This window comes from Phyllostomus hastatus, unplaced genomic scaffold, assembly GCF_019186645.2.
Source record: "Phyllostomus hastatus isolate PE091 unplaced genomic scaffold, TTU_PhHast_1.1 phas_scaffold_182, whole genome shotgun sequence".
In the NCBI taxonomy this organism is placed as follows: Eukaryota; Metazoa; Chordata; class Mammalia; order Chiroptera; family Phyllostomidae; genus Phyllostomus; species Phyllostomus hastatus.
Window position 1 is genome coordinate 27,444,083 of NW_025334013.1, and position 21,294 is coordinate 27,465,376.

A 21,294-nucleotide genomic window follows, 5' to 3' on the forward strand; every position below is an offset into this window, starting at 1 on the left:
CCCTGAGTCCCGCCCCGTCACCGTTGCCCCGGGAAACCCCGGGTTGTAACAATAACCCGCTGACGCGCTTCTGGGAGGGATCCGGACGAGTCCGTGGGCGGGACGGCCCTGCTGAGGACCAATGAGAGCTCTCGGACCCCGCCCCCGCGCCCCCGCCCCTAGCGCCGAGCAGGGGGCGGGGTCGCGCCCGCCACTCCTCCCCTGCTCCGTAGGCGGCGCTGTTCCTTGCAGGGGCTGTGGCAGGGTCGCCCGGAGTCGCGCGCCCTGTGTCCCCACCCCGGCCAAAGGGCGGGGCACCCGGCAGGCAGAGGATTCCGCCGCTGCTAGTGGGTACGCCCCGCCCCCTCCCGCGCCGGGCCCGCCCCCTCCCGGTCCCCCGCCCATTCCGAGGTGCAGCCGGCGCTGAGCGCGGCAGGCGCGGGAGCTGGCGCTGGAGCCGGAGCGGCGGCGGCGGCGGCATTCACGGGGCGGCGGCGGCGGCGGCGGCGCGGGCTCCCGCACGGGCTTGGGCTCCGGCATGGTGCAATCCGGCCTCGTCCCGGGAGAGCGGGGCCCGGGCGCGGGGCCGGCGCTAGGGGAGCGGCGGCAGCGACGGTGGCAGTGTTGGCTGCAGGCTCAGGCAGGCGGCAGGTGCTAGAAGCGGAGCTGGGCGAGGTGTGTGCCCGCTGGGCTCCGGGGCCGCCGCCCCCTCACTGCTCCCATCTTTCCCTCCCTTTGGGCTTTCCAGCGAGTCCAGCCCCCTGTCTCCGCGCCCCAGCCCATGGCGCCCCGCGGTTGAGCCGGCGCCGCCAGGGACCCCTCCCGCGGGCCTCCCCGGGGCGTGCAGATCCCGGAGCCTCCCGCCCACCCTCCGCGGAGCCTCCCTTTCCTCCTCGCCCGAGGCGGGCGGGACCATGGCTGCGAAGCTGCGAGCGCATCAGGTGGACGTGGACCCGGACTTCGCGCCGCAAAGCCGGCCGCGCTCGTGTACCTGGCCCCTGCCGCAGCCTGACTTGGCCGGCGAAGAAGATCGAGCGCTGGGTTCAGGGGTGGCTGAGGGCGCCGAGGACTGCGGGCCGGAGCGCCGGACGACGGCCCCGGCGATGGCCCCAGCGCCGCCACTGGGAGCGGAGGTCGGACCGCTGCGGAAAGCCAAGAGCTCCCGAAGGAACGCGTGGGGAAACCTGTCCTACGCCGACCTCATCACCAAAGCCATCGAGAGCGCCCCGGACAAGCGGCTCACGCTCTCCCAGATCTACGACTGGATGGTCCGTTACGTGCCCTACTTCAAGGATAAAGGCGACAGCAACAGCTCTGCCGGCTGGAAGGTGGGGGCGTCCGGCTGGGGAGGGGAGCTGGGCTTGCCGGCCAGGGCTTTCAGGGGCTTCTCCGTGCTTCTGAGCTCAGAGCGGGCCGGCAGGAGGGAGGCCCCGGGCCACCCCTAGGGGTCACGGAGTGTGTGCCCAGGGCGCGGGGCCGGCCAGCAGACAGGAGGGGGCGTGCTGGGAGCAGCTGTGTGCATGCTCTGGCTACAGGGTGGGAGGTATGGTGGGGTAACAAGGGACTGACTGACACTTTATAGCACCCCCGAGGGGCACCGCCAACCTGTCTTTGGGGGCATCGCAGAGGTGCACATTCCCAGGTCTCAGACACTGGGAGCCTCTTACCCCCATGAGTGTGCTTAGGGTTACTCTTGTTTTACCCTCTTCACCAGGGCACCATCCTTAAAGAGATGGCATAATGACTTGGGTCAGTATCTGCTTTCCCCAAAATCTTTCCCAGTGTGCTGCCTGGAGCCGGCCCCAGGATGAGGAGTGCAACCCTGGGTTCAGTTCTTCCTGTGGTGCCAGTTCACCCCAGGGCACCAGCCAGTCTGGGGTGGGGTGATTCGTCAGGTGACCTGGGATCTGAGTTGTCCATGGGGCAGTTGCTGTCCCTCCGTTGTCTTTTATCAGCGTGGAGGACTGGCGATGACCCCTGCTGGTGTTAGGGCAGGGTATGGAGGGCTGGGGATCTGTTCCTGTCTACCACAGGCTGTCTGTCTTCCACTTCCCTGGCTTCCTGAGCTCAGATGTATTTGGGGGTGGGGGGAGGGGCAGGGGCACCCCAGGGGAAGCCTCAGTGCCAGTCAGTAGAAAGGGGAGAGCCATCTTGGAAGAGGACAGGGGCTTGACTGGATTGTGGCCTCCTGACCCTCTTCTGGCCATCTCCTTGGGGAGTGGGAATAGTCGATATTTTGGGGGGATAGGAAGTTGGAGATGGGGGGCTGTGCCTAAGGCCTGTGAGCTGTCAGACTCCCTGCGGAAGAGAGGGGTCTCTGCCAGGGAGGCATGCCTAAATGGAGGCAGGGGGCTGTGCTTGGTGGTGGCTGCAGGTAGGGTCAGAGAAGGAGGTGTGCCAGTGGAGGAGGTGGGGCTTATGGGTATGGACAGCTCTAGATGCCCAGTGGCTGCATTATAGGGGTTTGAGGGTGCTTTGACCTGGGAGCCCATGGCCTGAGAGCCCCAGGTGGGGTCACAGGCAGGAGGAACAGATATGAGCCTCCTTCCCCAGCCTCTCCAGTCCCCTTGGGATCAGCCCCCACTGGAACTTATTCCTCCCAAGTGGGTCCTGCCCTTGGGCTTTGCTCCCTCCCACCTCCCTTCCTGCTCCCCATGCACCATCCCACCTTTTCTCCCTGTAGATATATTCCCTGTCCTGAAGGACAGAGTTCAGGTGCCTCTTCCTGGAAGCCTTCCTTAACCCTTTTTAGCTAGCCTAGGAATCCCTCTTTTCTGGCCCTCTCTCTGCCTGTCATAGGTCTTGGTCTTTTGTGTCTTGTCTTATTTCCCTTCCTCGCCCTGCCTATGGAAGACAGTGGCAGTGTCAGAGCAATCTCTGTGCCCACAGCACCCACCAGTGCATGTCTGGTGAAAGAGTGAAGAATGGGTGGATGGGAGGGCACTGTGGGCCAGAGTAAGCAAGGAGGACTTGCTGCAGGAGGTGGCGCTCCTGCTGGGCTTCACGGATTGGGGACAACGGGGGAAGATGGTGAGAGCGGACATTGGGTTGAAAGCTGGGAGAGAACTGCAGTTCCTTGAGGGTCTCTGGGCCAAGCCCTGTGCCAGACACTTTCAGGCATCTGTGCCAGGTATCTCCTTAAGTGCTCTCAGCAGTCTCTGAGGTGGGTTTTACTGCCACCATTTATAGAGCTGGACACTGAGGCTCGGAGTGGAGGAGTAAACTGCCCAAGGTCACACCGTCAGTAGATGGGAAAGCTGGACTCCAATCCAGGTGTTTCTCCCCCGACTGCCCTACAGGGCCTCTGAAATAGTGTCCCGCTAGCACTGGGTGTGGGAGCAGGACACTGCTGGCTTTTGAACAGGGGCAGGTCTAAATACTAACATGCGATTGGGAATGTGCTCGAGATAACTTAGTCCCACGAGTTCATTTCTCAGACTGTGAGACTGAGGCCCAGGAAGGGGGTAGGACTCTTCTCAGGCCATCAGTGAGCATCAGGCCCTGGATGACAGCCCAGGTCTCCCGCCAGCCCAGTGGATTCGATTTCCACTGCACCAAGCTGCTCAGGACACAGTGGTTCTCCTTGTGCCTGGGCTCGGGAAGGAAGGAGTCCTGGTCTGGGAAGCTCATCCTGGTCTGGGGCATTGGAGAGGGACCCTCAGGCTTGGGCTCCTGACCTAGGCCTTGGCAGAGACCACCCAGCCACTGGAAGAGGGCTGTTCAGAGGGACCTCTAGCTTTTCCCATCTCATTCCCTGGTGGTGATTCTTCTACTTCCCCCAACCCCACCCATAGGTCCCCAGGGAGTCTCTTTCCCCTTCTCACTCCTGCTCCTCCCTGCTGCCTGTTCCCCCATGTCCAGTCAGTCTCGCCAGGGGCCTGGTAGAGGGGCCCTCCCCAACTCCCAGCCAACTTCTAGTTAGCAGGGGCCATGGTACACCTCAGCTGCCTAGGCTGAGGGCAGGGACCATTGTTCCTTCCTCCCCCGCATAAGTGGTGCACGTGGATCCCTGGGGTGCACTAACCCTGTGTTAGATGGAGTAGGGGGACCACATGGAAAAACACTGGACCTGCCTTCAGGGCACATCAGGGCTCAGCCAGTTCCATACCCAGGCCCTGTGTTTTACATGCAGAAAGGGCCAGGGGTGGGGACAGAGGTATGAGAAAGTCAGGTTAGATCCCCTGGGGAGCCAGGCAAGCCCTTACTGAGTAGGTGGCACTTGATCTGAGCTGTCTCCATTGGGGGTAGAATTTGGGAGAAAGTCTTCCAGGGAATGTTGAGTGAATATGCAAAGGCAAGGAGGTGGGTCTGGGAGACCATTGGGCATGCTAGACTACAGAACCAGGGCTTCTAGGTATGGCTGGGAGGTGGCATGGGAGAGGTAGCGTGGAACAGATCAGGAAGGGCTGATGTGTTTGGCCTTTGCCTGGTGGTCCCAGTGGTGATGTGAGGAGGTAGTTGCACAAACTGAAGGAGGCAGCAAGCACAGTACACCCACCAGGCTGGAGCCTGAGAAGAGGCTGGGCTTGGTGCTAGGAACTCTGCCGAAGAGGCTGATAGTGTTCCCCTCAGAGTAGAGGGTCTCCAGGTCTGGGAAGAGGGCTTGGGCAGCAGGTCCCCATCCCTCTGCAGTGCCCCAGAAGGGTGGATATCTGACATCTAGCTAGAGCCTCCCGCTTTCTCAAATGCTCCAGCTCCACCTTCCCTAGTGATGGTTCCTCCAGGAAGCCTTCCAGGCTGCTCTGCATCCTGGCGCTTCTTCCACTTAGCGCTCCTTTTTCTTATAGCTCCTGGAGTTGTTCTGCCTGTTTCCTGGCTGCCTGCTCCCCTGGGAGCTCCCAGGCCAAGCCAGGCGCCTCCCATTCTTGTGGGGGAGGAGCGCAGTGGGTGAGGACTTCCTTCTCCCTCAGGGCCTGGAGGAGCCTGGCTGTTGGGGTTTGGATCAGGAGGGATGGTGCTACCCTCATCTGGCCCGAGCTGGCCTGTAGGTCCTACGTGGGGTGGGGGCTAGAAGGAGGGGCTGATCTGAGCCGCCAGGAGAGGAGCCCTGCTACAGCTGGGCTGAGCACTGGTTGTGAGTGCAGGGGGCGCCCGCATCTTTCCTCCCCCTAGCCTGCTGGAGCAGGGCTCCCTCCTCCTTTGTCCTCGGGGATCCCCAGTCCCAAGGGCTGGTGGGGTGTGGGAGGAGGCTGTGCGAGCCGAGCCGGAGTTGGGGGGTGTCCTCACTCCCCCCTCCCTGCACTGCACGAGCGGGGGGCTGGCAGCTGTCCGCCTCCTGGGCACAAGCCCGTGCCAGCCGCTCCTGGCACAGTTGCTGGCACGCCCGGCAGACTCCCACGGCCACCTGCTCACACCCACCCACGAGCGCTGGCTCCGCGGGCCCTTCCGGCTTTCAGGGCCTCCTGACGCCCCTCCCCCGCACTCTGGAGCCCCCACCCCAGTTCTCTGCTCCCGGCCTGCCTCCTCAGTCCTACCTGCCCCAAGCCCATAGCCCTGGCCCCATACCCACCCAACTTGGGGACCTGGATCCCCAAGGCCCTAGGGGCAGCTTCGCCCCTGCTGGGAAGAGAAGGAGGGGCGCCAGGGAGCAGAAAGATAGACCGACAGACAGGGTGAGGGCCCCCGCCTGCCACCTGGCGCCGCTCCAGCGGGAGGATGGCGGGCAGCGCCGTGCCAGGCGGTAATTGCAGACAGACTAATTTAAAGAGATGAGACGGTTATTTTTAACTCGTGTTAAGGTAATGAACGGCGCGGGGGGTGGGTGGGATGGGGTTTGTGGGTTGGAAAGTTCAGTGCCCCCCAACCCCCACTTTCTGCGGTTTGGGGCCCCACTCTCAGGCCCTGAGGACTCCAGCTTCAGGACTGACTGGAGTTGGGGCTCTGCCAGAGAGGGGTGGGGGTGTCTGAGAGGGCTGGGAAGGAGGCACCCGCTAACTAAGCGCATATCCCATCAAATCCTGGCCACCATTCTTCCGGGTGGTTACTAGGATCCCTGTCTCCCAGATGAAGAAGTGACTTGCCCTGGGGGTCACATCCTTAGAAGTGGCAGACCTGGGAACTGAACTTCCTTCTGACCCCAAAACTCAAGTCTTTACCATGCCATTGAGGCTGGAAGGGAGCTTGTATTTGGACTTTGAAAGGGTGCTCTTTCCCCTGTCTTTCAGTGGCGATGGCCATCACATGTAGTCCGGGGGGGCTGTGGAAGTCCCTTTATGTGTGTCTTGTGAGGGGTGAAGGGCGATTCTGGACTGTGTCTGCGGATGGGAGCCTCTGGGATGTGGGCACATCGCTATAACAGAGAGCGCCCCCTCACCTCACTGTCTCCCTTACCTGTGGCTGACTCACCAGTACCCCCTCCCTGCTGCAGCTTGTGGGGGTGGGTACCTGGGAAACAGGTACCCATTAGCGTCCAGTTCTTCTATATCCAAATCAGGGGGAAGGGGGAGTCCCTTCACATACACCAAGTGACTGAGAGCTCATGACTTTTGGGACTGCCATTCTGTTGCTACAGGTCTTAAAGTTAGGGCTTCCTCCTCCTAGCCATGCCCCATCTCCTGGAGTAGCACTCAGGGTGCCCTAGTTCAGTCCTTTAGGGTCAGCGGGAGCTGTGGAGTTGGGAGTGGGAGAGGGGTGGACAGAGCACCTGCAGGGAAACCTGACCCAGTGTGTGTGAGTTGGAGCAAAGCTCTCTCCCATTCCAGTCCCTGGTATTCTCATCAGTGTCCAAAGGGGCTTAACACCGTCTTAGGTCCTTCTTGGGCTGTGTCTGACAAACCCTCTGGTTCCAGGAGTCGTGAGGGGTTAGTTGGGACCGAGGGCATGAAGTAGTGATAGGAGGGATTTCTCAGTGTGGAAGCATCTGAGTACAAGTTTGGATGGACTCGAACTCAAGACTCCTGCTTGGAACTGCCTACCCTGCCCCTAGCAGTACCCAGGTGGCAAACTACTCTGGGCACAATGAAGAGAGTACTCATGGTAGACCCAGCTGGCTCCCAGAGGAGGCAGATGGGGGTGCAGGGTGTTGGGTGGGCATTAGCTGAGGCTCTGGGGCCTGGGTAGGGTGCTCAGGGGACAGCTGGATCTAGAGCATCCCCCTTCCTCCTGGCACCCTGGTTACCATAGAAACCAACTCCTGTTTGGGACGGTTTGGCTGTTTGCTGCCTCTCCCCGCCCCCCAACCCATATGTGGAGGTGGGAGGGGGGCCAGGTGGCGTGTGGGGGAGGGGCCTCCCACACCCTCCCCCCAGGGCCTCCTTCTTTGCAGAGAACCTTTCTAGCCTCTAGGGGGTGATGCCTCTTGTGGGAAGGGGAACAAGAATTAAGAGCCATAACGTCTGGTGGTGCTAGGCACTTCACATGAATTCTCTCATTTCATCCTCCCTGGGACCTGCCAGGTATGTGTTTATAGCCCCATTTTGCAGTTGAGGAAATGGAGGCCCCGAAAGGTGAAAGAATCTGGCCCAGGCAGCATAGCTGGGACGAGGATGAGCCTCGGTTTTGGTGCAGACCTGTCTGTTTCTACCATCTCCAGTGATGGTGCAGTACCAGCCCCACGCATCAGCAGACCTTCCTGCCCCAAGGCTTGCGCATGCCCCACCCAGAGCCCTCTGGGACTCAGTTCCCTTGGGAGCCAACCAAGCTCTCACTGCTCTGTTTGCGCCCTGGGCCCTCTGCTGGCCTTGTCCAGGCCCTGCCCTCCCTCCCACGTTCCCTGCTGCCTCTGCTCTCAGGCTGCCTTTCCACTGCCACCTTTACACCAGACACTGGAGTTCTCAACCCACACCCACCGCCATTGTCACATGCTCACCAAGGCAGCTATTGACTCTCGTGGACTGATCCCTGGGGAAACCCCTCAGAAACTAGGCGGAGTGCTTAAGTGGTTTGAACAAAGACCTAGCTCCCAGGTGATTCTGGAACCCACCGCCTCTGCCTGAGAATTCCTGCCTTAAATCCTTAGCTGTTGGCAAACCCTGCCGATGATCAGAGTCACTTAGAAGCTTTTAGCGAATAAAGGTGTTGACTCCCCATCTCAGACCCTGTGTATTAGACTCTCATCGAATGGGCTCTGGAATCTGTATTTTAACAGGTTTGTCTGGTGATGGGTCAGATTCTGAACTGATGCCCTAGATGGTAACTTCCTGGGCTCCTGCTTATCCCTGTCTTCCGCTCCCAGTGTGGACCAGCCTCTTCTCTAAGCAGGCTGCCCAGTGTTGCACCACTCCTCCTCCTAACTCTTTTTGAATTGAACCCTGCAGTCAGCTCCAAGGGACCTGACGTACCCTCCCACCATCTCCAACACATCTGCCCAGCCCCCACATCCTAGGAATTACACTGTATAGAACGTGGAGGGAGAGGATGGGCTGATGCCCCCGGCCACTGAGAGCCTTTGGCTGCAGGGACGAAGGGGAAATGTCAGTGTGAGTACTCAGAATGGTGAGGAACCTGAAAGTCGCAGCACCTGCTGTCTGATAGCTCCCCATCCGGTGGAAGAGACAAGAGCATGTGTACAGCACCGTCCTGTTACTACAGGATCCAATCCTGGGGCTTCAGCGTGAAGCTCAAGGCCTTGGCCACCTGGCCCCAGTCAACCGCTCTGGCCACGTCACTCACCCCTCTGTCTTTTGACCCTTGCTTTATCCACACCAAACTCTTCCAGCTCAGGAGTCAACTCTCATTGCATGATTTTATTTAATTCTCACAGCACTTCTGTGAAGCTGATACTGTTACTGTCCCTGTTTTGCAGATGAGGAAACTAAGGCTGAGAGAAATAAAGTGGCTTTCCCAGTATCCTGCTGTAAGTGACAGAACTGAAACTCCCCAGGGCCAGTTCTTTCCGAGACCAGGGCTCTGGCCAGGCCACTCCAAGCTGACCGCCCCTGCCCTCATCATTGCTGTGCTTCCCTTGAAGTTTGGCCCTGAGGCTTGCAGCCTGGGGGGTGGGTTGGGGTCCCTGGGTTTGTCAGAGACCTCTCTGAGATATGTCCCCCGCCCTGTGATGTCTCCTCTCTTCATTGGCATGCCCCAAGCCTGATGACAGCTTCTGCCACTCACTTTACTCCTGGCCCACTGAGTAGTGCCACTCAGAGGAACGGAAAGGCTCCCTGAGCTTGAAGTGCTCCCAAGTCAAGATGAGGACTCCCAATTTTGTTTCAGGATGGGCTGCTCAGGGTCATGATGGAAGGCCAGATGATGAGCCACGGTGTTTGGAGGTGGGGCAGGGGAACTGATAAAGGAGGTTAGACCCATAGGGCAGGATCCCTTATAGGTCTGGCTGTACTGGCCAGAACTTAAGGCTGGAGAAGTAAGCAGGGGCCTGAGGGTGAGTGGTTTGAATACCAAGGTGGGGAGCTAGTTCTTCAAGCTTTACGGGATGGAGAATGATCACTCCAGGGCGGTGTGGACGATGGAGTACAGGGGACTGGCCCAGGTACCCAGTGCAGGCCTGGTACCAGGGTAGAGAATACGAACCTTAGAGGGGGTGGAGTCTAAGATGCCAGGCCTGAGCTGCTATGCAGCACCCTTTGGTGACTTGAGGATCTTGGAGGTGAGACAGTGGTACGGTTAGGGGTCTGAACAAGCAGGGAGGAGCAGATACTAGCTCTACCACTCATCCTCCGTGTGGCCTGGGGCAACTGAGCCTCAGTTTCCTCTTCTACAAAATGGGATAATAGGACTTATGCCCAAGCTTTGTTGTGAGAATTATAGGAAAGATGCATGTAAAGTGCTCAGGAAATCTTAGCAAATATCATTACTGTTATCCATTGCTGTGGGGAAGGAAAAGAACTACCTCCCTGCTACTATGTAGGGTAGGGGTCCTTGGGCCCTGATCTCTGAGGGCACTGATTTTGTGTGTGTGTGTGTGTGTGTGTGTGTGTGTGTGTGTGTGTTGGGGAAGAGGGGTCCTTGTTCTTATGCTTCCCTTTCTGTTCCTGAGATGTCAGATATTCAGGATGTCCAAGCTCTATCCTGCCCTTAGGGTTACCCACTGCTTTCTAGCCGGCAAAGCCTTCCCCATGGCCTTGGGAGGCAAGCAGGCAGGGTTTAGGCTCTGTATTTTTACAGATGAAGGCAATGATTTGTTCAAGGTCACTCCTGAACCCAGGGCTGCCTGGACACCAGCTCCTCTTTGCCTACTGGGAGGCTTTGTGACCTTGGGCATGGTCCTTTCCTCTCTGGCTTTGAGTCCTATCTAGAGATCTGAATTCCCCTCCCCCAACACCCTGGGAAGCTGTGTTGCTTCCTCCACCCCTCCTGTCCCCTCCCCCTGTCCTCAGCTGGCCTTGCCTCCTCTGTAACCTGAGCTGGGGCTGTGGGGGAAGGGGCTTACCCTCTGCCAGAGGCACCTGCCAGCTGAGCAGATGTGAGGGGGTGCAGGCCCCTCCCCAGGAGATCACAGGCTCTTAGCCCAGCGAGGCTGGGGCAGGCAGGGCTCAGCACACCCAGGGCTGCCCTCTGGCCTCTGTGCCGAGCTTACCCTGAGCACTTGTTCATTTTTCAGTGGACATTCGTGCTGCAACATGTCCTGTAAGGACTTCTCAGTATCCAGGAGAAGACAGATGGCAGGTGATGGCTGGTGCCCCAGTCTGGGTGGGCTGCCCGGGGCTCTTGGAGCCCCTTGGCATGGGTACAGGGGGCCAAGGGCAGCCCCTGGGGGTGAGGCCAATGTCTGTGCGGGTGGCCATGCCCCTGGGAGAGCAGATGGTTCTCTTGGCACCATGCCGACTCTTCCTCTTTTCCCTCCAGGAGCCAGCCAGCAGGGCTGGGGCACAGCTGCTGGGCCCTCCCCAGAGCCAGGCGCAGGGCAGGGCTGGGTGAGGTCACTGCAGCTGCTCCCAGGGCCTGAGCAGGGGTGTGGGGAGGTGCTGGTGCAGAGGGAGGGAGACAGGGAAGGGCCTGAATGGCTCTGCACAGAATGGCCTGGCCCTGAGTGGTTTGTGGCTGCTGAGAGCTCTATCCTATGTGTGACTTACTGTGGGCTAAGGATTGCCCACAAAGTTCAAGTGGGGAGGCAGGCTTACATACAGTTATATTCCAGTTTGCAGTTAGATTTCTGCTATAACACTGAGGTGGGAGCAGCTGTCTTGGGGGCTTGCAGAGGGGACTGTGAAGAAGCCACAGAGCTAGCCTTGATGGAGCCGCAGGAACTAGTTGAGCAGAGAGAGGGAAAGGAAAAGGAAGAGAGTGTGCAAAGGCATGGAAGTGTGAGACACCCAGGGTGGCTGGAGCCTCACATGGCCTTAAGAGAATGGAGGTGGTGAAGCTGAAGAGCATCAAGGGCTCTTGAATAGCACTGTGGACTTGGACCCAGGCCCACAGGTGGTGAGGAGCCATGTAGGGCTGAGCTTGGATTTCTGCTACTGATTGGTTTGCTGCCCAGGCTGGGTGTATGGGCTCTGTGGTCTTTTGGAGTTGGGGTGGAGGATGCCAGGGCCTATCCCTTGATCTCATGACTTGTTTTGAGCATTTGGTTCCTCTTAGCCCCTGGCTGTCCACTTCTGTCCTACTGCTGACCCCAAGCCTACTCACCTGTCAACACCTGTGGCCCTGATGCCCCACCTGCCCTTCTACCCCTCCTCTACTACAGGCCTTAGTACCAAGGATTTACACATGGCCTCAGGCCCCTGTGGTCATCCAGGTTACCCCTTCTGCCAGGAAGCCTGCCTGGATTGAGCTCCCCAGCTTCACCCCAGGCAGCAAGTGACCCCTGGAGAGTCTGTGGCTCTGTCTGAGACAGGTGTGTATTCTTGGGCCAGACTGGGGCCAGAGTGGGGTGGAGGGTAAGAGGTGGGACAGGGGCTGCTCCTGGGACTCCGAGACAGAGAGAGGATGGGATTCTTGATGTGTAGGATATCATCCGCATCCCAGACCTCCCCTATGGACGTTGGTATTGTTGCTCTGTTTTACAGAGGAGGCCCAATGTCACTGGCATGAAGTTGGGGATCACCATCCCCACCTTGTAGACAGGCTCGGTTTCCTGAGGGAGGGGCTGAATGAACCTTGGACAGTGATGGAACCTGGAGAGGCATTCATACCTGGCTTTGGGCTTAGCTAGATTGACACAAGACCCTGGACTTAACTGAGAGGGGTCCTGAAATTCCCCAGGGGCCAGGGAGGCCAGGAGGTTGCACAGGGTTTATAGTGGATGGGGCACAAGCCTAGGGCCTCCTGTCTCTGATACAAGCCAGGAAACGAGCTTGAGAACCAAGGCAGGGCTGGCCACTGATGTGGGCAGCAGGGCGATGTTGCCCCCACCCCCAGGGGTATGAACCCTGGCTTCGGAATCCAACAGCCCGGAGACCTAGACCTGGCTCCATCACTTCCCAGCTTCATGGCCTCAGGAGTCATTTAACCCACCTGAGCCTCAGTTTCCCCCTTTGTAAAATAGTATGTCATGAACCTAGTCTGGGTCTGGCAGGGCTTAGGTGGCGCCCTTCTCCTGCCCCAGCGTCAGAAGCACGGCCGGTGGTGTGTGCTGGCCTGCACTGGCTCACGGGAGCCGTCGTGCACACTTCTTCCCAGTTTCATACTCAGTGATCACGTTATATTGGCAGCTTCAAATTGGCTGTGATGGGAGTATCCATGCCACATAAATCAGCAAACCCTATCAATCAGTTGGGATCCTTTCCCCCCTGGGGAGATAGAGGAACCCATCCTGTAGATCCTCGTTAGCCCCAGAGGGGACCAAAGGGGACCAAAGGGGAGGTGGGGCGATGGAGTGCTGGCTGGGCCAAGCAACCCAAAGTTCAAAGTCAATGGGCCCTTTTGGGCCTGGGGAGGTTGGACGTAGTCATAGTACACCAGGCAGCCCTCTGTAGACACGGGACAGGGACTGTGGGACCCCTTTTCTCTTCCCCCTCTCCCCCCACTTCCTGGCAGGCTGTGGCTGGAGAAGTAAGAGTGGATGAGGTTGAGCCATCAGAGAATGAAGCTGTGCTGGAAGGAGGAATGCGGTTGTAGTGGAAGATAAACAGGGTTGTACTGTCAGGGAATGAGGTGGTACTTGGAGGCAAGGTGAGGCTACATTATGAGATAAATGAGGTTGTACTGTCGGGGGATGAAGTGTACTTGTAGGAGAGATGGCGTCCTGCTGGACCAGGCGGGCTGCACCGTCGGAGAACACAGCCGCACCGCAGGAGGAAGGGGAGCCTCCACCTTGGAGGATAAATGAGGGTGTCCTGCGGGATAAATGAGGGGGCCCGTCAGGTGAATGGAGTGCTGTTAGCAAATGAGGTTGTACTTGCTGGATAAATGGGACTGGGGTGCTGGATAAATGGGGTTGTGCTGTCAGATGAATGCATTACTGCTCGTGGGCGAAGGGTGTCCTGGGAATAGATGAGGGTGTCCTGCTGGATAGATGAGCTGCCGCCACCAAATGGATCAGACCCCGTTCACGAGGGAGACACCGTCAGCAAGGACAAGGGTATTCTGTTCCCACTGGGGCTCCTGGAGTGTCTTCCGGCCAGATGGTACAGGCTGAGGGACCTCGGCCACAGCATGCCCTGGGTTAACCAAGTCTGTCTGCAGAGCAGGAGGGAGCAGGAGAGGGGGCTGGAGTGGGCAGCTGCTCCGTCCGCCCTGTGAGACTGTCTTCGCCTCTCGGGGAAGCCCTTGCTCTTCTCCGCAGGTCTCGCTGCGGATCATGCTCTTCCTGACTTTCCCCACCCCACACTGCCTCTCGTTCCGTGTTGTCTTCTGTCAGCCCGGTTTGGAGAAAGCCCTATCATGTGCCAGCCACTCTGTCCAGCCTCATTAATTCTCCCTGCCACACAATATTCCCTCCCTCTCCTCTCCCTCTCATTCATTCTACACACATTTATTGAATACCTCACATGTATCAAACACATGTGGGCCAGTAAAAAATGGACAAAAATCCCTCATGAAACTTATATTCTAATATAAGGAAAGCCAGACAATAAATAATAAACAGAGGGGCTAAATTATATGTTTACACATATGACATATGATTTATTAATGTGTATATTGCCTCCATATATACAAATTATATATTAATTTAGAAGGTGATAATGGCTTTAGAAAAATTTAGAGTGGGGTCAGGGGGCCCAGAAATGGCAGGGAAGAAGAACAATTGTTAAGAGTGGTCAGGATGGGCCTCCTGAAAGGAGACAGCTGGACAAAGACTCAAAGGAGATGAGGGATTGACGTGGGTAGTGGGGTGAACGGTGTCTCCCTGAGACAGAGGCCCCAGGGCAGGACCACGCCTGTGAGGCTGGAGGAACAGAGGGAGGGATCCAGGAGGACAGTGTTGGGGGCGGAGTCTGAGAGGCCCCGGAGGGGCTTGTGGTTCTGGCCTGGCCTCTGGTCTTGGGTCAGAAACTGGTGCATTGGAGGGCTCCGAGCGACACCAAAGGGTCACTCTGGCTGCTGCCTAGTGGAGGTCCAAAAGGAAGCGAGGGCGGAAGCAGGTGGCCATTTGAGGAAACTGAGGTCAAAGCATCTTACTCCAGGGCCACATTGTTTGTGGCTGTTGGAGCCAAAACTAGAAGCCAGACCAACACCAGGGCCCACCCTCTACCCTGCACCAGCCTCCTCTGGTGGGTGAGGCCCCTGGAGGTTGGCCTCCTTGGACCAGGTTCTGAGGGAGAGTGGGGTGGAGGATAAATGAGGGTGCCCGTCAGGTGAATGGAGTGCTGTTAGCAAATGAGGTTGTACTTGCTGGATAAATGGGACTAGGGTGGATGGCCATCCCTTCCCTCTGCCCCGATGGTCTCCCTGAGGCCCAGAATCAGGGAGGTCCTGTCTCCCCTGGGAACCACCCCCAGCTCAGTCTGGAGGTGTGGGAGGTGTGAGGCCCCAGAAGCTGGCGCAGCTTGGGCACTAGGGGAGCCTGGGCATGCCAGGGCATGGCTGTGGTGGCGGGTTGCTAGGTGACTCCAAGAGGGAGCCCTGGTTACTGTTGCCTGGCAGAGGCATCTCCCTCCTTTGCCACCCTCACCTCCTCTGTGGCCTCTGGCCTCCCTGGGGGCCTCGTGGGTGAGATGTGATCGGAGCTTGCCATTGGATCTTGGCCCGGAGCTCTGACTGGTACCAGGTGGCTGGGCCCTGAGGAGCCTCACTAGGCTGCAGTGCCTGGACTTCCCTCATGGGGCACAGCCCCAGTGCACGCCGAGTGTAGAGCCTGGCTCAGCGGTCACAGGCCGAGGTCCTCACCCGGCCCTGAGCCTCCTCCCTGGGGCACTCTGGGCAAGGCCTGGCACCCATCTAGGTCTCAACTGCCCATCCATCTGGCCTGCGGAATCCCTCCCAAAGGGAAAGTGCAAGAAGGGTGCCGAGCAGGCAGGGCTCCAGGCACCCCTGCCCCCATCCCCTGATGGCTTAACTGTGTAACGCTCAAGTATTGTCTTAGGTTCCGTTCACAAAAAGTGTCAAAAATGTTTTTTAAAGTTTCAGAACTCTGGACTGGATGATTCCAAGAACTTTCATTATCAAATTGAAAAGGTCCTCAGAGTAGAGCTGGCCCATCTGGTCAGCTTACGGGTAGGGAAACTGAGGCCCAGAATGGAGGAGGGACTTGCTCAGGATGGTGGAGGGGGAAGAGCACAGAGCTAGGGATGCAATTCCCAGCTCTGCCACCAGGCCCCGGGCGACTTTGAGCAAGACCTTTCTTCTCTCTGGGTCTGATCAGCTGGGCCTTCAGGCTGGAGCTCGGGCATCCAGTGGTACCTGGCTGGGCAGGGGACAGGGGGGAAAGGTACAAAGTTGCATAGTCCTGGAACATTTTTATTTGTATTCAGAAAAATGTGGATGTATTATAAAGTACAATGCAAAATTCCCTTGAATCCTAAAAAGGAGGCACAAGACTTGTAAGGAAGTTTGACTTTTTTGACGTGCTCCCAGTCTTCCCATGTTGCCGGCTTCTAGGGAGGGTTTACGTGGGAAGTTTAAGAAGCGCCGGAGTACTGGCTTCCGAAGGTGCTTTGGAGATTCTCCACCTCAGTCCTCTCTCCTGTGGTGGAGTGTGATGTCCTTTAGACCCAGAGACACTAACCCACAGGTGGCAAGCACAAGGTCCACGGGCTGGATCCAGCCCTCCACCTTGTTTTATCCGGCCCGGCACCGTGTTTCTACCTGGCGGCAGCACCGAGCTCTTGCTTAACTGTTAAGGAGTAGTTACGTGTATACAGTCCTAAAGTGACATTCGGCCCTTTGAAGGCATCTGCGAGGCTGATGTGGCCCCCAGTGAAAATGAGCTTCACACCCCTGCACTAACCTGATATCAGTACTTGGCTTTGCCACTTAAACTGTGTGACCTTGGCAACTTCCTTAACCTCTCTGAGCCTCACTCTCTTCATCTTGAGATCGGGATCACAATCCCTGACTTGTAAAGAGTTTGATAAGTGACTATGTGAGATAAAGCAGGTACAACATTTGGGGCTGAACAGGTAGTGCGGAGTAGGGGCTGGTACTTGGTGATGTCCTTCCTCCTTCCCCTACCCCTGAGCGCTCAGAACCAGGCTGGCACGTAGTGACATTGATAAAGAGGTGTTGCCTGACTGACCTTCAGCTGGAGACGCTGGGAGGTGGAGCCTTGTAAGCCAGATAATCCCATAGGGGAGAAGTGAGGCCCCTGAGACCCTGAACACAGGTGTGGGGGAGGGGCTGGGGAGGCAGGTGCAGGGGCGGGAGCTGGGGAAAGGGGGTATCTACTTGAGGGAACACTACTCCCTGGGGGTCCAGCTCCCCTCCTCTAAGGGTCCCAGGAGAAACCAGGCAGGGCAACATTGGGAGGGGCCTTGGAGCCCCAGATGTCACCTTCTAAGACCAGAAAGTACCGGAGATAGGGCACCTGGGGCCCTGAAGAACCAGGTCAGTACCTGGAGCTTGGGCTGAGGGAGGGTACCCTGGGCAGCAGAAAGGGCCCTTCCTTCTGGACGCTGATGGGAAGGAGGCAGGAGGGCAGCCCTCACGGATCAGTGGTTACGCGGCTGGGCGGAGACAGGTCCTCGAGCTGGGCATGTCGGGAGTGGTGCCTGGCAGTGCTGCCTGTGGGACCGTGGGCAAGTTATATCATGCTTCCAGGCCTCCACTCCCTGGTCCCTGAAATGGGGTAATGCCAGCTTTCTAGAGTTGTTGGTGCCCAGCACGGTTACACTGAGCGTAATAGAAAGGAGGCAGAGACAGAGCAGGTCTGTTGGTGATCTCAGAGGTGAGGTCTTCCGGACACGGTGAGGGGTTTAACCGTTTATGAGCACTTGGTGTGTTCACCAGACACCCACACATATCTCAGGTGATGACCTACCTAACAGCCTTCCGAGGTGGCTACTAAATGTCACCCATTTTTTTCCAGGGTAGTTCACTGAGGCACTGGGGCTCATAGAGGTTAAGTCAACAGCCCGTGGTCACATAGCTAGGTGGCTGAAAAGAGACAAACGTCCTGACCGGCCTTCTGAAGCCCAAGCCCATGCTGTTTCTGCAGCCGTATGGGAGCCAGGAGGTCAAGGCCCAGAGGTGGGGTGTGACAGGCCTAATAGGTTCCTGTGAAGTCAGTCGCCCCTGGCCTTTCCTGCCTTCCTCTGCCCCCAGGACAGGCCTGGCAAAGGCAGGCAGTGATACGGGGAGCACTGCAGACTGGCACAAAAGACATTTAGAAGAGGATATGTGTGGGGTGACAGAGGTAAAGCCCAGGGAAGTGCCTGGGACAGCAGGAAGGGCTGTGTGGCCTTGGGCAAGCCACTTCACCTCTCTGAGCCTTGGTCTTCTTACTGTAAATGGGCACTATGCCACTTGCTTTGTGGAGGTTTGTGAAGGTTTCACCGGGAAGGGACTGGGGGGGGGTGCTTTAACCCCAAGGATAGGCCAGAGAGCCGGCCTGGCCTGAAGGCGGGCACTGAGCAGAAGTGGGGTGGGAGATTGCCGTGCCCAGGGGTGTGTATTACGGGGTTTGCTGGGATCCAAGGCCTCTGTAGAGTTCACAGAGGCTCAGAAGAGTCGCGGGAAATCTCTGGAAAGTGTCAGCCCTCCACCTGCTGTGGGGATGCCCAGCCTGTTCTGCTTTCCCTGGCTGGGCCCTCCCAGCAAAGGGTTAACAGTCTTCTCTACCTGCAGTTGCATTTTAAAGACACGAAATTAAAGCAGGTAATTTATTCTCCCCACACACGAAAGAGCAATTAGTTCTAAACAGGGCTTAATCAGTCACCACGAGATTGATTTCTGGAGCCCTGGGTTTTCGGGCTCCTGGCTCCATGCCAGGCTGGGGAAGGAGGGGGGCGGACAAATGAGCCACAGCGGCATGACTCCTTACATAATCTGCTTGGGGAGGGGGGCCCTGGCAGCCTGGCTAGCCCCGAGGTGGGGCTTGGCTGAGCCAGAGAAGGGTCTTGCTCCCCTGCTGCAGGCCCCTTAAGAGTAGCCCTCCGGGTTTGCCATGCCTCTTGGGAAAAGCTAGGCCCAAAGCTCCGCCCCACCTTCTGGGCAGTGCCTGTGGGGGCGGGGTGAGGCGGTTCTGGGGTTTAGATAGCTATTCTGAGTTTGTCCGACCTGATACTTACACCTCCTTCCCTCACCCCCAACCCCTTCCCTCGTTCACCCTTTCATCTTCCCCATTTCGTCCCCTTCCTCCTTCTGGCTCTGCTACCATTCTTTTATCCTCTCCTTTCTCTATTTTTCCTCCCCCTCCTCTATCCATCACTACCCCATACTCATGGCCTCCTCACTTCCCACTCCCCCACCCATGTCCTTGTCTCTGGCCACAGAACTCCATCCGGCACAACCTGTCGCTCCACACCCGTTTCATCCGCGTGCAGAATGAAGGCACAGGCAAGAGCTCATGGTGGATGCTGAACCCTGAGGGCGGGAAGACCGGCAAGACCCCGCGGCGCAGGGCCGTGTCCATGGACAACGGAGCCAAGTTCCTGCGCATCAAAGGCAAGGCAAGCAAGAAGAAGCAACTACAGGCTCCAGAGCGAAGCCCCGACGACAGCCCCCAGGGCGCACCAGCCCCGGGGCCTGTGCCTGCCCCGGCCAAGTGGGCCACCAGCCCAGCCTCGCATGCCAGCGATGACTACGAGGCGTGGGCCGACTTCCGCGGCGGCGGGAGACCCCTGCTCGGGGAAGCGGCCGAATTGGAGGATGACGAGGCCCTGGAGGCCCTGGCGCCATCGTCGCCGCTCATGTACCCGAGTCCGGCGAGCGCGCTGTCACCCGCGCTAGGTGCGCGCTGCCCGGGGGAAATGCCCCGCCTTGCGGAGCTGGGGGGCCGTATGGGCCTGCACGGCGGCAGCGCGGGGATGCCCGAGGCCCTGCTGGACAGCGCGCAGGACGCGTACGGGCCACGGGCCCGCGCCGGGACGCCCGCCTACTTCGGGGGCTGCAAGGGCGGTGCCTACGGCGGGGGTGGAGGCTTCGGGCCACCGGTGCTGGGAGCGTTGCGCCGCCTGCCCATGCAGACCATTCAGGAGAACAAGCAGGCCAGCTTCGCCCCAGCTGCCCCGTCCTTCCGCCCCGGGGCGCTGCCCGCGCTGCTGCCGCCGCCGCCGCCACCCGCGCCACGCCCCGGCCCGGTGCTGGGTGCGCCCGGGGAGCTGGCGCTGTCGGGCGCGGCTCCCGCCTATCCCGGCAAGGGCGCGGCCCCGTACGCGCCGCCGGTGCCCTCGCGCAGTGCCTTAGCTCACCCCATCAGCCTTATGACGCTGCCCGGCGAGGCGGGCACCGCGGGCTTGGCGCCGCCTGGCCACACGGCCGCCTTCGGGGGCCCGCCGGGTGGCCTCCTACTGGAAGCGCTGCCCGGGCCCTACGCCACCGCCGCCGGGCCATTGGGCGCCGCGCCAGACCGCTTCCCGGCCGACCTGGACCTCGACATGTTCAGCGGCAGCCTCGAGTGCGACGTCGAGTCCATCATTCTCAACGACTTCATGGACAGCGACGAAATGGACTTCAACTTCGACTCCGCTCTGCCTCCACCGCCGCCCGGCCTGGCCGGGGCCCCGCCCCCCAACCAGAGCTGGGTACCCGGCTGAGCCGCCGCCTTCTGCGCCCCGGGTGTCTGCCCCGCCCCCAAGGGGCTTCTGTCTTCCCATCCTGATCCCCAGGTCCCCACCCCCGTCCCAGCTCCAGAGAGGACCCAGGAGGCGGCCCCGGCCCTGCTAGAGACACCCCTCAGAAGATGGCTGCGGAGGGAAGTGGTAGGGAGGGGCGGGGGCACCCCGCATTCCTGCCCAGACTCCTGGTAGCCGCTCCCCCTCCTCCCCGGGCAGGAAGCCGGGGGTGGAGGCTGAGTTCCGGGCTGGGTGGGAGTGGGGAGGGGCGCGGTGGGCTGCGCGGGTCGGGGGAGCCAACCCGGAAACGGGGCGAGGGCAGCTGAGTCCTGCTGTCTCCGAATCTTCGTTTTTTTTGTGGGGGGCCCTCGCGGTGGGGAATTGCTCACCCCCGGCCCCGATCTGGTTTCCCAATTGACACTTTTCACTGGTCTTACCTTCACCCACCGGAAGCCAGCACCCCGTTCCCGAAAACACACTCACACCTACCTACCGACTGGCTGTGCACCTCCAGCTGTCCTCCTTTAGCCCCAAAACCCTCTGACCCTCCACGGTCATGATCCAGCCCTCCCTCCCTTGTCAGCCCTGGCTTCTCCCCTCCTCCAGAGTCAGTCGCCCTTCCAGATCCCGCCCTCCGCAGTACAGGTCTCAGCCTCTCCTGTGGGCCCCGGCTCCGGATCCACCCCTAACCCCCAAACCCCTTTCCCCTTCTCTGTGCCAGTCCTGGCTCCTCTCTCCCGTATTTATAAGTGTCGGGTCGGGCTGTGGGCGCGGCGTCCCCGGCGCATATCGTAGGCTGTGTACCGTGGCCGTGCCGTCAGCGTGTGCGTGTGTGCCGTGTCGAGGCCATGTAGAGTGCATTGTACAGCATATTTTCATGAATAAAATTGTTTTAAATATTTCCCGCGCCTTGGGCTAGCAGGGAGAGTGGCGGGGGAGGAGGATAACTGGCAGGGATCCTGGGGGCGGGCGTTCCAGTGCCGGAGTCCCTATTGTGGTTCTGTGTCGGAGGGTGTGTGTCAGCCTTTCCCGCTGCCTGTCTGCTCAGTGCGCATTGGTTAAGCGCCTCCTGCGTTTGGGATGCTGGGGATGTGCCTGTGTGGGGCTCTGCACCTGTTTCTGTGAACATGTGCTGCAGGAAGTTTCTGGCCTGGGGAAATTCTGCCCTGAATGACCCTCCGAGTTGGGAGAGAAGGCACAGATACTTACTGAGAACCTGTTAGTGTCAGGTTCTGTATTAGGTTATGCACAGATGAGAAAACAGGGTCAGAGAGGGAACAGGGCTTGGGAAGGCAGGGTGGCGTGGAGGAAAGGAGGTCTTTGA

The 21,294-nt window shown here is 59.1% G+C and overlaps 1 protein-coding gene across 1 annotated transcript; it reads left to right on the forward strand.

The window, feature by feature from the left end:
* Positions 1–406: 406 nt before the first annotated feature.
* Positions 407–20,871, forward strand: FOXO6 (forkhead box O6). Its single transcript, XM_045858426.1, has 2 exons — positions 407–1,307; positions 18,690–20,871. Exons 1-2 carry the CDS (start codon positions 894–896, stop codon positions 19,950–19,952), a joined length of 1,677 nt encoding a protein of 558 aa, XP_045714382.1. The 5' UTR covers positions 407–893; the 3' UTR covers positions 19,953–20,871.
* The last annotated feature ends 423 nt before the right edge of the window (positions 20,872–21,294 follow it).

Bases quoted from the DNA above. Each gene is read 5' to 3' on its own strand.
- FOXO6 (XM_045858426.1), top strand. From the start codon at position 894: ATGGCTGCGAAGCTGCGAGCGCATCAGGTGGACGTGGACCCGGACTTC. The intron at 1,308-18,689 runs GTGGGGGCGTCC...CTCTGGCCACAG, and splicing joins ACAGCTCTGCCGGCTGGAAG to AACTCCATCCGGCACAACCT.